This window comes from Juglans regia, chromosome 3 (genome assembly GCF_001411555.2).
Source record: "Juglans regia cultivar Chandler chromosome 3, Walnut 2.0, whole genome shotgun sequence".
Classification (NCBI taxonomy): domain Eukaryota; kingdom Viridiplantae; phylum Streptophyta; class Magnoliopsida; order Fagales; family Juglandaceae; genus Juglans; species Juglans regia.
In genome coordinates, this window is record NC_049903.1 from 1,402,140 (window position 1) to 1,418,312 (window position 16,173).

At 34.5% G+C, this 16,173-nt stretch overlaps 1 protein-coding gene and 1 pseudogene across 2 annotated transcripts; one reads left to right on the plus strand and one right to left on the minus strand.

Moving 5' to 3' along the window:
- Positions 1–245: 245 nt before the first annotated feature.
- On the minus strand, positions 246–3,589 carry LOC108983302. 2 transcript variants are annotated; one of them, XM_035688849.1, is made up of 3 exons: positions 2,675–3,589; positions 2,374–2,542; positions 246–890 (listed from the first exon to the last, which is right to left on the minus strand). In XM_035688849.1, the coding sequence occupies exons 1-3, from the start codon at positions 3,452–3,454 to the stop codon at positions 427–429; spliced, it is 1,413 nt and encodes a 470-aa protein (XP_035544742.1). In that variant the 5' UTR covers positions 3,455–3,589; the 3' UTR covers positions 246–426. The 2 variants fall into 2 exon arrangements, with proteins under 2 accessions (XP_035544742.1, XP_018810437.2); XM_018954892.2 differs by having other exon boundaries at positions 248–890; positions 2,627–3,589.
- Positions 3,590–9,313: 5,724 nt separating this feature from the next.
- On the plus strand, positions 9,314–16,168 carry LOC109019424 (annotated as a pseudogene).
- The last annotated feature ends 5 nt before the right edge of the window (positions 16,169–16,173 follow it).

A 16,173-nucleotide genomic window follows, 5' to 3' on the forward strand; every position in this document is an offset into this window, starting at 1 on the left:
AATAGTTTTTTGTTTTTATATTATTTATATGTTTTTCTAATTTTTAAAATATAAGACATACGAATCATATATTTATTAGCTTTTAATAGTTAACTACCGAAATAGTGGCAAAGAATGATTTGACCAAAGTTGACAGCACAGGGGGGCAAACAACTAAGGATGATACTCGCATGGCGGGGTAGCCCGCCCGCCCATGCGGGGGCAGAGTAGCGGGGTACAGCGCCATGTTGTCCATCCCTACAAACAACAATGATTATTTTAATATTTAACCCATCATTTTAAGTGAGCACTAAATATTAATGTGAAATAAACAATTTATGCAGAAACACATACATAATATATGTAAGTACCCTCACATTGCTAAAATAATATCCAGAATTTAGTAACCCAACCCGCGAGTCATGATGCATGCATCTAGGCTCTCGCTCACTCCATATAGTAATTTCCACCTTCAACGAGAATACCCTTCATAGCATCAACCAGCTCTTGCATTTGTTCTCTTGAATGCAATGGCGCTGGGTACACACATACACAATCCAAGCCTCCATCTGTTATCTTGTCAAAGATTGCGATGGATGGGCCGATACCATGAACCGAGGCACACCCCATAAAGTCCTCCACTCCAATTACATCTCGCCGCAACTCGCTGGATTGATCAATCACGGGATCCTCGAAGACAGACATGAAGGATGTTCTCAAGGAAGACGACGCAGTCAAGCCAGGCTTTTCAATGGCCCTGCACATGAGGAAGTTTAGGTCAGCCATGTCTAAGAAATGCTTGTTGCAATTCTTAGAGTTCGCAAATGCCATATAGGTTTTCTGGGCCAGCTCCCATAGCTTTTCTCCACCCCTGATGACGTGGGTGTTGAGGATGGCAGAGTGGTAGAATCCTGAAAAATTAAAAAAGATTAATTAATTTAATATGTAGTTTTATTGGGTATTACGAAAAAGGTTGGTACTACATGCACAGATGAAGTGCACCTATGGTCCGCGATACGCACTTTTATGGTTTTTTTTTTATCGGCCACTTCATCGGTCTCCCCAGTATTGTTTTAGGAAAAAACCAGTTTGAAGGAAGCAGCATTCTTTACAACATTATAGCATATGATCACATTCGTGTAATATTATTAATGTGACATACATGTATTGAAAGTTGACTTTATTTTTTTAATAATTAATACATATTTATCAGATCAGGGATGTTATGTGAATATTATAGATGTTGACAGTGTTATTGATCGGTACCATATAATTATTAATAAAAAACATGAAATGCCCATATTGTTAAATTTTATACACTCAAATAGTGACAATATCAAAGGGTCCTAGAAGTTTTATCATGCACGCCAAATTAAGAGGTTCCTAGAATTGTTCTGAAAAATAGCCCAAAAATTATTCACTGCAAGGTCAGTCAACTAGTTACTGTGGCACAGGCCAGTACATATATCTGTTAATCTTGAACATTTCGCTTAGAAAAATAAAAAATAAAAAATCTTGAATATTTGAGTCTGTCTCTTGGCTATGTGGTACTGGCTGTTCTAGGTGGCTTAATAGATACGGCCAGCAACTAACATGCAATTTTTTTTTTTTAATCCTGAATAATATTTCATTCAATGAATTACGCGAACTTTTATCTTTTACAATTAGATGGTTCTGTTTGGATTTAGAATTTTATTTTATTTTATTCTATTATTATAATTTTTTTAAATTTTTACATAAAATATAATAAATCAAAAATATAATAAACCAAAACGGAATCAATTTTGACGAGTTTAAAAATAAATAAAACTAATACAACCAAACTTGATGCCAGACCAAATCCACCGATTCAGATTTTTTTTTCACCCCTACCTTTGTTTAAGGCAGCTTGCCTCCAATCCAAGTTATCCAACAGCTGGTTAAAGTAACGTGCTAAGTTTTAAGTACGTGGAAACTGACGGTTAAATCTGTATTATACGTACCTACAACTTAATGACTTTGCACATTTTTTTTTAATAACATACTATTTTTTAAAATTAAAATAATTCTATAATCCATACTCTTATTGCAGTTTTCAACCGTCTTAGAATGTTTTTTTTTTTTTTTGAAGAAAAATTAGAAGTCATCTCAACAATATAATTAATAAAAGTGAAATAAAAATTTAGTTAAGCAGAATTTTTCACAAATTGGATTATGAAGTTTCAAGTGCAGATCATAAATTATAATCATGTTATGGCAAGAACTCGATCCTTTTTTTTTTTTTTGGGTTGATCAGAGGCTTTGTTTGTGCTATCCAAACCACCAGAATTTAAGGAGTTTGAACGAGCAAAGTGAAAAAAATGCAGAATTATCGTGTGCTAATAGATACTGATTGAGTTGGTGGCTGGGGCTTACCAAAATGATGAGTGGAAAGAGCAGGGTCAAGAATGGAACGACAGTCATTGAGAGTCACTACTCCATACTTCTTTCGTTGATCTTCGGCTCGGCGTTTAGATCTATATGCGGCTATCAATCCAGCTGCTACCAATGCTCCGCATAGTTTGATCCCTCTTGATTTGCATCCCTGCAAGAACGAGTCGAGCCATCAACGGCCCAAAAAATAAGTGGCTTAAAAAATAAGTTTTTTCATGCATATAAATCAACTTACAGCGATGATTCTCTGCGTCTCGTTTTGGTTCATTTGGAGCCTTACTACCTGAGACGATCTAGGCGACCTCGTATCTTGGAACTTGAGATTTGTGAGGCGTAGAGAATCGACAGAGTAACCAAGCATGTCCATTCCACGTGCCCAAAGAGTCTTCTTAGCCTTACCGCTAGGAATAAGATCCTCAATTCCCAACGAAATCTTCCCCTCATCATTCCCCAATATTTCCTTCTCTCCGGCCTCCTCTTCTCCCTCTCCTGACCCACCCATCAACACCAGCAACTCTCTCAGTATAGACACCGCCGTGGTGCGGTCACATGCCGAGACGTGAACCCGGAACACCACAGCACACTTTGTGTCGGGAAGAGCGTATATGCTTGCAAAGAACGTGTCGACGGTGGTGCATGACGAAGGATTCGGAATATTATACCAAGCGTTTTGGTTCAGCTCGTGTTCGAGGATTGCATGGAAGGTTGAGATAGTATTAGCAGGACAAGAAAGGCTGTTTAGAATACTAGAGGTTGCAGACAAAGTGAATGATTTTATTTGAATGGAAGGAGTACCAGTACTACTAGGAGATGTGATGAAGGAGATTGTGTTTGTGCTGGTGTTGGAATGTATTCTGGACTTGAGAATTGGGTGGGAATTCTGAAGCTCGTAGATGGCATTTTGGAGAAGTGCAATATCTGGGGGTTTGGAGAGGAGAATAGCGAGGACGGCTATGCCAGTACCACCAGGCACCGCTCGGCACCAACTATACTCGGTGCCACCAACGGGTCGGCCCTTGGGGTCGACGAAAGGTAGTGGTTTGAGCATGATCTGGGAAGACATGCTGAAGTGATTTTATTGTTCGATCGGCTTTCAGAATAGAATTCACACAACCTTCACAGCTATGGCCTTCTGGCAATAAATTTGATCTTCTCTTGCTTTCTTGTCCAGTTGTCCTCTTCCCGTAATATATCTTGAGTGTCTTTAATGTCTCTGACGCTTCACTTTCTCTCTTTCCTTCTTTAATGTCGGGTTTCACTACTCTGCTTCCTTTTATATTCTTGCACCAGAATAGAAAGATCACGGTTCGTGGACGCTGAAATTCTACATTTAATGCCTCGGATACCGAAATTTTTCTTCTCACTTCATTTTATTTTATTTTTATAATTTTTATAAACTATTACATAAAATATAATAAATAATTTAACTTTTCAAATATTAAAATAATAATAATATTTTATTTAATTTTCAATTTTCATTCAAAACTATCTCATATCATCTCATTATTTAAACAGTACTTAACTTTTTATCTTATTTTATCTCATCGTAACAATTTTTTCAAATTCTCACATAAAATATAATAAATAATTCAAAATTTTTAAATTTTAAAAATAATAATAATATTAAAAATTAATTTTTAATTTTTAATTTTTATCTAAAACTATCTATTAAATTTTACCTAATTGAAACCTACATTTGACACGTGAGCAACGTTACGTACAGTTGATTGCTAGCAAGAAAGAATGTGCAGTGAATGATCCTCGAGAAGTTGAATTGCTAGCTATTTTACTAGGGCTACAACTCTGCTTACATAGGTGTAGGGCTGTGCAGAAAACGTTATCACCCGATCCGACCTGAACAAAAAAAATGGGTTGAAGTAACTTGCGAATCGAACTTGCTGAAACTGATATCCTTAATTGTATAAAAAAAAAAGTTCAATGTTCTTACAAAGAATTGAAGCCAGAAGCTCAAAAACCCTAGCCTCCATCGAGAACAACATATGCGATCTTTGCGGCTTCCATCACCGGACTCTATGTCGCCATCGATAACAACGTCGACATCGAGTCCTTGCTTGAGAAATTGCACATGGAGTATCGGCTCCTCCACCAGGATCACACTCCCCTTGAAGATTCTTCTTATTCTTCTTTCGATGGGTTTTGGTCGAAAACAAGACAGTGAGAGATGGCTGAGATTTCGCAAAAGGTTCTTCTTCTTTTGATGCTTTTCTTTGCCTTGTGTTTTCATGGATGTTTGGGTTAGGTCTAGAAGTGGAATCGATTGGTTCTGTTTGTATTGATATTAATTTTGAACCGAGATAGACCATGAATTCTCTAGAAAATGGGCTCTGTTTGTTTTGGTGGATGCTGGGTTTTGATCGGACAAAGTTTGGGGCCATATGCAAACCAGATAGAAAAGGTTCACCCACAGTGATTTCATTGACATTTGGCCCAGACTCCTCTTTGCCTTCTAAGGCTAATCTGGTTAGAATTTATCACAAGTTTGGGATGCTGAACGAAGCAGAAATAGAGGTGTTCTCAAACAATTTCTATGCTATTGATCGATGTCAACTTAGAAATATATAATGTTACTTTCTTGTCGTGGATGTTTGTAAGGTGTAAGGTGTTTTTGGATTTGATCGAACTATTCTATAAGAATGGTTGTACTCTATAACAATGGTCGTTTCCTATTGGGGTTCCATTACCTCCTTCCAATCTTGGGTCGGGTCGGCCAATATCGTTTTGAACTGTTCTTGAGCCGGGTCGGCTCGGCTCGGCCCCAAACATGAACCGGGTTGGTCAGGTTGCAGCCATACATAAGGGCATTCCAAATCTAATTATAAAATCTGATTCACTTGTGTTGGTGCAGGCTATTAACACCAATATTTTAAAAGCCCTTTCGATGTTCATTTCAGTTGAAATATTCAAACGTGATATTTTGATATGGATATTATTTTAAATATCATTTTAAAATAATGTATATATGAATAAATTATATATAAATTATAAATAATCAGATCTAAGTTAAAGGTTTAAAAATGAGTTTGCAGTTTAAATAAATGAAAAAAATAAAAATAAAGGCTAAAATATGTATATAGACCAAAATCCGATATATCGGTAGGTACATACTAGTACTCGATACCGGTCGATATGATTGAAATTTTGACTAATATGAATAATATATTTATCTGTACTAACTACCCAGCCAGTACGGTATATTTTGGTGATACTAACCGGTATGAAACGATATTTAAAACACCACTGACATTCCTTCTCTATGTTTGTGCTTGGTAATGTACTCAAGGAGATTAAAGAGCCGATGGGTGTTCAAGTTTCAACCAGTGCAATATCCAATATGTGGGACGCTTGGGCAATGAAGGAGCACACAAGTTGGCCAAGTTTGCTTGGCATATTGAAGATATGAATGTCTGGGAGTTTGCTCAGTTCTATTGTTTGCGTTGATAAACAAAGTTTGTAATGATTTTGGTGATTATTAATGAAAATTTTGGTTATAAAAAAAAAAAAAAATCGCATACTTGAGAAAATATGAAATATATTATTAAAAATTTAATTTTTTTACATGAATTTTAGATTTATCTATATTTTTTTTAAAATAATATATAAAACTTACCATTTTATTATTTTAAAACAATAAATATATTTGTATAGACGGTTTTACCTCCTAACGCAATCTTCATTCTCCCCGGCCACCTCATACATTTTAGATCGATGTGCTAAAACTGATACGCCTCCCACATCCATATGTCCCAAGTTCCAACTCCCAACCAACTCACCTTAAGTTGTGTTTGGATAGTAGCGTTGTTTGGATTAAAAATTTATTTCAATTTATTTTAATTTATCTTATTTTATGATTATAATTTTTTTAAATTCTCACATAAAATATAATAAATAATTTAATTTTTTTAAATCTTAAAATAATAATAATATTATAATAATATTTTATTCTATTATTCACAAATCATATCAACTTATATATGAATTTAAACGAGACTTAAAAGTATTTTATATCATCTTATTTTATCATTATAATTATTTTAAATTTCTATACAAAATATAATAAATAATTTAATTTTTTAAAATTTTAAAATAATAATAATAATATTTAAAAATAATATTTTATTTAACTTTTAATTTTTATTTAAAATTATTTCATCTCATTTTACTATTTAAATTAAACCTAAATCAAAATATTTTAAGAGATCATTATTATTATTATCAGTAAGGTAAAGCAATAATTTTAACTTCCAATTTGGTGAAAATGTTGACAATATAAGCCCGTACCAACCAAATTGGAGTAAACACTGTATGCTGGTGTTGGGATGAAGTCAGCAATTAATAACCCGAAATATCGTACGTCACTGCCTGATATTTCCTGAACTGTTCATAAGGTAAGGAACGTTTCACGTGAACAAAATTCCCCTCACCTTCACGATTATCTGCACCCATTTATGGATGAAATTCCCAAGAGTTTTTTGTAAGAAGAGAAGCACGTGATGTGGTTAATTTTTAAAAAAGTATAACGAACACAAAATTTTTTTAGAAAAATAAATTTACAAAATAAAATGACAGTGTATAACTTTATATATTAAGTTAGATTTAATTTATAATAAAAATAATTTTTATTTATCTCTCTAAGTTTTTTGTCAAAATTGTATAGTTCCGTTTAAATTTAGAGATGAGTTGAGATGATTTTAAATAAATTGAATAAAATATTATTATAATATTATTTTTAATATTATTATTATTTTAAGATTTGAAAAAATTAATTTTTTTTTTATATTTTGTTTAAAAATTTGATAAAATTGTAATTATGAGATTAATTTAGAATCCAGGCTTAATAAGATGTATTAATATGCATTTATTCATGTATAAGATTTTTCAAGAATCTTTTATTAAAACGTTGATTATAATCCAATATAAATAAGATCAATATGCAAAATGGATTTGTGACTTTTATTAAGTATTTGACATGATTAGCTGTGGGGCGATCGATGACTTGTTTGGATAATGAGATGAAATAGTTTTAGATGAGTTAAATAGAATATTATTTTTTAATATTATTATTATTTTTTAATTTAAAAATTTTAAATTATTTATTATATTTTATATAAAATTTCAAAAAAATTGTAATGACAAGATGAAATAAGGTGATATGATTTCTGTATCTAAAATAACCCTGAATGATGCAGTTAAACGAGTGACTATAAAAGTATAAATGGTATACAGGTAACATGCGAAGTCTTGGATTAAAACTAAAATGTAAAGCCATAATAATTGGTCATAAATTGAACATGATCCAACTAACCCGAAAAAGGGCAAACTCATTCTTTGATCATTGGAAGTTTTAAACAGCTTTTTAGGGTAGATTTCTGAAATATAAAATCAGGATCATTATGGCATATAGCAAATTTCAAATTGGTCCTTTGATCCCACTTCACTTAATTTTGTGATAAAAAAATATTAACATAACGCTCATTTGCCATATAAAAATCAATCACATGATGATACACATTCATTATTTTAAAAATAAAAAAGATATTCAGTTAGCATGCCACACCATTAAGACTTAACATATAAAATTAATATTAAATATAAATTACTAAGTAACTAAATATAGAAAAACTAACTAAAAATTGAATATATACTTTAAAATAAAATAAAAAATAATTAAATTCACGTCTTTTCGGTGGCCCTTGATAAGACACCGTTTGGATTCAGAAAGTGATTCATTTCACCTTACATCATTATTACGATTTTTTCAAATTCACACATAAAATATAATAAATAATTCAAATTTTTTAAATTTCAATTTAACTTTTTAAAATCTAAAAATAATAATAATATTTAAATATAATATTCTCATAATATTTTTTTAACTTTTATATTTTATCTAAAATCATATCATCTCATATCTGAATTCAAATAAGCCCGACTTCCTTCGTAACGAGCCCACTATTGGGACAACCAAAGATGGCTTATCGGCCAGCTTTGTGGATGGAAACCTCGCCAAGGGGCCTACCTCCACAGTGGCCTGTGAAGGTCTTCCATGGGCGACACTCACCTTAGCAAGCCATTGGTAAGTTCTGTTTTTTATTTTTGTTATTTTCCATTGTTCAAAAAAATTAATGGTATCACATGCTAAGAGAGCATTTTTTAACGTTAATTGAGTATTTCTCTTAAAAAAATGTTGAGCTAGTATTTTTGAAATACACTCTAAAATTATCGATGATTTTCCGTATTTATCTTAAACTACCAAAACTGATATATTGCGTTTTTAAACCATAAAAAGCTGATACTTCATAACTTAATTCCGTCGAGATGTATGGAAATTAGATGACATGATACAATCTTAATTCTTAACACTCAAATCTTTATGGAGTGTGCAAATAAATTAGGTTTTAATAACTTGAGGATACAATATATCAGTATTATTAAAATATTATTTGTTAATATTATTTTTATTTTAAAATTTGCAAAAAGTAAATTACATTTTGTGATTTGTTTGGAAGTTTAGAAAAATTATAATGATTAAATAATAATTAGATGAAAAACTTAAAAAATATTTATGTTTAAATGATATTTAGATGTTGAGATGAGATGAGAAGTGATGAGATGAGTTGAGATATTTATAAAACCAAAACGGGCCGTAATATACGGACTCAGGCCTTGGAGAACTTTTCAACCCAACCCAGTTTGCCAACCCAAATCCAAACGATAGGGTTAATCCGTCACTATGAAGTAGAATAGGGGTACTTCAGTCAACAGAAAGAATTGTGAATATTGATCGTTGGATCACTGTTCCTTCATATTGGGCCGTCGATACATTCCAAAAGAGAGGAAGGGAGCGGCTTCGAGAAAAATTCAAATTTCTACCCCATCCCGCTCCCTTCCCAACTTCAGAGAGAGAGAGAGCACAAAGCCAGTGGATAGTGGACTGCGATAGCGAACCATTTCGCATTCATAGCAGCGAGATTAGCGTTGTCAGTAGCGGATCCGCTCTCTCTCTCGCCGCCGATCCAAAATGTCTGGCCACCACGAGAAAGAGAAGGGCGTCAACGTTCAAGTCCTTCTTCAGTGCAGGTACTCGGTCCTCTTTCACACACTACTAAAATTACTCATCGTCGGGTATTTTTATTTTTATTTTTTCGGATTGGAAAGTACGCTTTGCAACATGTAACTGATTCGTGGTTTTTTCCCTAATATATGTCATTTTGTTCTCAGGCCTTTTAGCGAGGAAGAGTTGCGGAGCAATGCACCTCAGGTTGTTACTTGCAACGAGTACAATAGAGAAGTGGCTGTGTCCCAAAACATTGCCAGGAAGCATATCGACAGGGTTTTCACTTTCGATAAGGTATGAAAATTAAGCCTGGTTAATTTGCTGACATAAATGTCGAGGTGGGTTTTCGAGATTGTAGAAAATGCTATGGACCTCTTTATCGGTGCCCCGTTTTGTGGGACAATTAACAAATTCATGAAATTGTTGGGTTAGTGGGACAGCGTTAATTTCACAACTGGGTAACTGGGTTCTTAGAATCCCTTTCTTAATCTGCCTCAAATTTTAAGAAGTCTCTTTTCTTAACTAGAGGGATTATTTTGAGGCGCTTTTTGTGTTTTAAATCTCCTACTAGAATTGCTGCTGAAATTTAGGTTTTTATTTGGTGCTGGGGATTAGTTGGCTTCAGAGGATTATTTTCTATACAATTTGGTCTAGGGTAAGCACTAGAGTAGGTTCACGTGTGTTTGTATGCACTTCACTTCTAGAAGATAGGGTAAAATGATTACGATATATTTTTGAATTTTGGTGAATCCTGTTTTCTTCGAGGGAGTGCTGTAAATGTAAAGAATTCGTATATAAATGCCAGACGCATTCAACAATGTATTTTGAACTCGATTTTGATGTTTGGTGGTAGATGCTAAGAGTTTGTTGTGTGGATATATGAAGGAAGGTTTTTGGCCCTTCAACCCAACAAAAAGATCTTTATGAACAAGCAGTGATCCCGATAGTGAATGAAGTTCTAGAGGGATTTAACTGTACCATATTCGCAGATGGTCAAACTGGTATGGGAAAGACTTACACAATGGAAGGTGAATGCAAGAGGTCAAAGGTATAATATCTTCGTATCTAAACATTAGGTTCATGTTAACGTTCGTGCATTTTCCTGCGTGAATCATAATATGAGAGCTTGTTGGTGTCTCGTGATGTTGTGATAGAGTGGGCCAAACGGAGAATTGCCTCTAGAAGCTGGAGTTATACCTAGGGCTGTTCAGCAGATATTTGATACTCTTGAGAGGCAGAATGCATAATATAGTATAAAGGTAACTTTCTTGGAACTGTACAATGAGGAGATCATTGATCTGCTTGCGCCTGAGGAAATTTCAGACGAAAAAGCAGTTGCCTCTGATGGAGGATGGGAAAGGTGGAGTTCTTGTTAGAGGTCTGGAGGAGGAAATTGTTACAAGTGCAAGTGAGATTTTTACTCTTATTGAAAGAGGATCTGCAAAACGTCGCACTGCAAAAACTTTACTAAACAAGCAGTCAAGGTACTTTTTGTTTCTAAAGTAGTTTTTATGCTTAGAGTGAAATTCATGCTTCCTTTTGTAATTAACAATATGTTTTTCATTCAAGTCGATCACATTCTTCGTTTTTCATTACAATACACATTAAGGAAGCAACACCATAAGGTGAAGAACTAATTAAATGTGGCAAGCTGAATCTAGTTGATTTAGCTGGCTCGAAAAACATTTCTCGTTCTGGTGCTCGGGAGGTAACCATGCTTTGTTTGATGCATGATTCTATTTCTGCTTTGTATTTACCTCTGATATTGCGCTACACCTCAAGCTGAAAGTTATGGTTATTTTTTTAACCGTGATTCATAAGGGCCGTGCAAGAGAAGCTGGAGAAATCAACAAAAGTTTACTGACTTTAGGGAGAGTGATTAATGCCCTCGTTGAGCATCTTGGGCATATCCCGTACAGGTTGGCACTTCTTTTTTAAAGTTATTCAGGTTATATCTCCATTATTGTTTTCCCACCAATGCTTAAATGTTTAACTGTAATTTAGGGATAGCAAGCTTACCCGTTTACTTCGTGACTCGCTGGGAGGAAGAACGAAGACATGCATTATAGCCACGGTTTCACCTGATGTACACTGTTTGGAGGAAACTTTAAGTAAGCTGGATTACGCGCATAGGGCCAAGAAAATAAAAAATAAGCCGAGGTTAGTTATTTGATGATTTTTTTGAGATAATAATATGTTCAAAACATTAAGAATAAGCATGTTGTCTACTGCATGGATGCCTTTTTATGTGCTATGTTTTTAAGTTCCTGGTGTGATTTAAAGAGTAAACATTTCTACTAGCATTTCCATGCAGTTTTGCCCATTATGTACTATGAACAACTGAATGATATACCCTGCGACACATATGTCTTTCTGGTTTCCTTTTCTTTAGTAAACTCTTATTAGTTTCCTTCAATCATGAGTTTTTGTTTTGTACTTCTGTTTCCATGTTGGGTTCTGTTGACAGGATCTTGGTAAATGCTCATACCTTCGTAGTCTGAGTAAATAGTATACAACCTAGTGTCACCATTTTTCTCTGCTTGCTTTTGGGATTCTTACGAGTAATGCCGGAATGTGAAGTTATTGTAGTTGACCTTGAACATTGCGTGGAGAGATCTTTGGGGGTCAGTTTGTGTTCCATGCAAATTCTTGTTTTCTGATATTCACAAATTCGATGTCTTTGTAGGTTTGTTCGGGATGGGTTTCGTGCACATATTGTGTTGTTACTTTCAGTAATTTAGCAAAGTTTTAAGCATTTCAAATTTAATTATTATGTCTATAGCAAGTTTCTTTCTTTGTTTTGGTTACTTTTAGGTTAACCAAAAAATGATGAAGTCAACTCGTATCAAGGATCTTTATGGTGAAATTGATCGCCTGAAGGCAAGTGAGATAGGTGTTCGTTGTTGGTAAAACAGTATATTTGCGTGCAATTAGTGGAGCTGTGTGAAATTTGTGTGGGCTTCTTATACTTCTTGTTTTTTCACCATTGTCCTTTTATTTAGAGGTTTATGCTGTACGTGAAAAAAATGGTGTATATATTCCGAAGGAGCGATACTATTCAGGAGGAGAGTGAAAAAAAGGTATTGCATTCTTCCCTCCTCGCCGCTCCATTTTCTTCTTTTCCTTGATGCTTTTGCTTCCATTTGTATCTTTTAATTGCCATTGTCAAAAATAGTTTCATTTTTATTGCACTGTGAATGTGATATTTATTCAATGTGGTTGTGGATACAGTATTGTTAAGAAGGGTCCGGGGGGGATGTCCTTATTTGACTTGTAATAAGCACCAGATACATATTGAATGTTGTAGATGCTCATCTTCTGTGTTTTTTTTTTCATTGCTTATTCAATTCTGATGCATCTATTTTTTCCTTTATGTGGAATGTGTTCTTTTCCTCGAGCTTAGGCTATGGCAGATCAGATTGAGCAAATGGGGATTATGCTAGAAACACATCAGAAGGTTTGTGTGCGGCCTTAGTTTTATAAACATTGTTTTCTTGTTGCATATAGCTGTTAAATTTTAACCTATTATATTTTTGTCATGTTTCAAACAGCAAGTTGAGGAATTGCAAGATAAATATAATGTCCAAATTAGGCAATGCTCTGATTTGAGCCATAAACTTGACGCTACTGAGGTCAGTTATATGTTTTTGTATGTGTTTTTGAATTTTTGGGTGGGTTTTGATCCTGATGTGGAAAATACCACCCAGAAAAACCTGAATCAAACCAACAAATTACTTGCCAACACTGAGGAGGAACTCCATAAATGTCGGTATGCTTTGACGCAAAAGAAATTTGTCATCTCTTAACAGAGAAAAACAAGTATGCATGAATCACTCTTTTTCATGTTTTGATATTATCTCGCGTATTCATATTGTTGCTCTATTTGTGGAACAGAAAATGCACTGGCTCATCAAGCTTGTGTTTTACAATCTGACTTGGAAAAGGCTCTTCAAGATAATGCATTATTGTTTTCAAAAATTGGTTGTTGTCCACAGTTTATCTCTAGGCTTCAAATTGTATTGACTTGTCACTGAAAAACATTCTGCTTTCTTGTGTGATATGCTGTAGGAAGAGAAGACAAACTTAATGCTGATAACAGATTGGTGGTGAACAATTTTGAATTAGAGTTTTCGCACCAAGTTGGTTCTCTTTGCAAATTGGTGGCAACTTCAATGTGTGAACAGAAAGAACAGCTTCAGAGTGTTGAGAAGCTATGTCATTCTTTTACAGGCATACATGATAAGGTATTAAATGATGCTTGCTTCTTCATTCTCATTAACTATTTGTTTTCGCCTGAACTATTTTTTATGATATATATATATATATATTTTTCTTGGAATTGTAGTGTTGCCTCAGCACACTATTGTGTTTCATTCATATTTGATCTAGTCACTTTTTTCCTGCCTTTAGGCTGTTGTGGATGTCAAGAAGAAAGTTACAGCTTTAAGGGCTTTATATATGTCTCATACAGAGGCAGTGCAAAATGTTGTGCGCTTGAACATGGCGACCTCTAACGCTGGGCTAGAGGAGATTTCTTCTTTGGCTGCTTTTGATGCACACTCTATTGAAGAAGTAGGTACACAGATCAAGCTTCCTCTTGTTTTATCTCCTACTATACCTCATGAATGGTTCATATGATTTTGTGGTTATACTTCCTTTTTCTGGTGTGTATTGGTTTTGTTGTAATTTTTGTTGTTCGTGAATTAGTTTTTTGCATCAGAGGCCTGTGAAGCCTCTTCAATATTCAATGATCTTCAGAGTACTCTATCCACTCACCAGAGAGAATTGGCTGTTTTGCCAGGGAATTGCCACAGGTTGGTGTCTTGATATTTAGAATGTCTTGCTGTAAATTCATTATTTCTTTCCCCCATGATTGTTTTCTGAAAATTTGTTAACAATAGGTTTTTAGTTGACTGACTGGTGGATTGAGTTTTCAAGATGGACATCCAATTTTTGACGGACCAAATTGAAAGGACAATGAACAAACAAAGGAATGTTTGCTAGTGTTTTCTTCACAATTTAGCCAGAATTTATAGATTGCCACGTCTAATGCAAGGAACCTTGTCAAGGGCGCTATGTATTGCTTTCAAATATTTATGCAAAAGCAGGAAGGTGGAAAGATGTGGCAAAGATCAGGAATATGATGATGCGAAGGAGATTAAAAAAGGTTCCTGGTTGGACTTGGATTGAGGTCGATAAAATAATTTATCAATTTAGTGTGGGCGACAAAACCCATCCTCAGTCAGAGGAGATCTATGGCATGCTGAAAAGTTTGAGCAAGAGTTTGGAGTTGGTTGGTTATGTCCCTGACACATATTTTGTGTTGCATGATGTTGACGAGAAAGTTAAGCTAGGAATTTTGTACACGCATAGTGAGAAGTTGGCAATAGCATTCGGCCTTTTTAAAACACCTAAGGGAACTCCTATCAGGATTACAAAAAATCTTAGGGTTTGTGGTGACTGTCACACATTCAGTAAGATGGTGTCAGCCATTACACACATGGAGATCATTGTTCGAGATGCCAGTTGATGGGCGCTTGCTCGTGCGATGATTATTGGTAACTTGCTTACTAGAGAGCAGCCAAAGCATGAATGGTATATTGGGGCAGTTTGTTCAAACTCAAATTTATCGAAGAAGAATGTCTGTCATATATCTGCGAAACACATTTGTTACTGTAGAGGCCATCTGGGACTTGCAGCAAGACTTTTTGGTTGATGCTTTGGACAGTCTCACATCATAACTTATACAGGTAATAGTTGTATCTTGAACATGAAAGAAGTAATACGAGAAGCTATGCTTGATGTGGGAGACTCAATTCAGTAACGTGATTCTAAATAGGCAGGTGATCGAACTTATGATTATCTATGCTCGTATGTAATGCTTAGGTGCAATGTAAAGCATGTATTACAGGTGAGTCTTAACCTTACTGGATGAGTACTATACAATTGGAACATATTATCCTAAGAAAGATATGTACTTGATACCACATATGTTGATAGTTGGAGTGAGTTGAGATATGACAATGGCTGCGTTTATGCCTCAAGACATCCTTTGATGCTTGGAAGAACCGAAGGATTTTGTGGGGTTGGGCTAAGAGGCTTATACACATCAAGATGATACTAGTAAAAGATGGGCTGGAATTCAGGTAATTAATAAATAATTTTGGGGTTCCGGACAACAATGCTTATATTTCAATTGCTGATCAATTACTTGATTTTCATTGGAATTGTATCAGGCTGTTCCGAGAATGGTGTGGCTTGGTACTAGTGGGAAGCAATTGTTACAATGGCCTATTAGAGAATAAATATTCTTATTGAGGGAGAAATTTCAAATATTCGATAAACACGCCAAAAGAAATTTCATATGTTGTTTCCTCCAATATAGGTCCCTTTCTGTGATTCAACAACCTGATCTCTGTACAATTTTTATGGTTGCTTTAATGGCAAACATAGCCCGTGTATGCATCACCAAGAAACCATGCAATGCAATATTTTGAAGTATACACGTATACTCGATCAATGCAACATATACAACGAATACAATGAAATAGTCCAAGCTTATACAATTTAAATTTTTGTATTACGCATTATCCCGAAATTAAACTTACAAAAGATCCTTTTAGCTGCTTATCTCTCCAAAACAAATTGACATTATTTCACAACTTACTATACGTTCAACTTCAAGCCCCTTCCTGGAGCATTGACAA

What these genes read in the sequence shown, in the direction of transcription:
- LOC108983302 (XM_018954892.2), bottom strand. Translation starts at nt 3,454, where the DNA reads ATGTCTTCCCAGATCATGCTCAAACCACTACCTTTCGTCGACCCCAAG. An exon ending in AGACGCAGAGAATCATCGCT is followed by an intron (nt 2,543 to 2,626) that starts GTAAGTTGATTT and finishes TCGTTCTTGCAG; the next exon opens with GGATGCAAATCAAGAGGGAT. An exon ending in TCTTTCCACTCATCATTTTG is followed by an intron (nt 891 to 2,373) that starts GTAAGCCCCAGC and finishes TTAATTTTTCAG; the next exon opens with GATTCTACCACTCTGCCATC.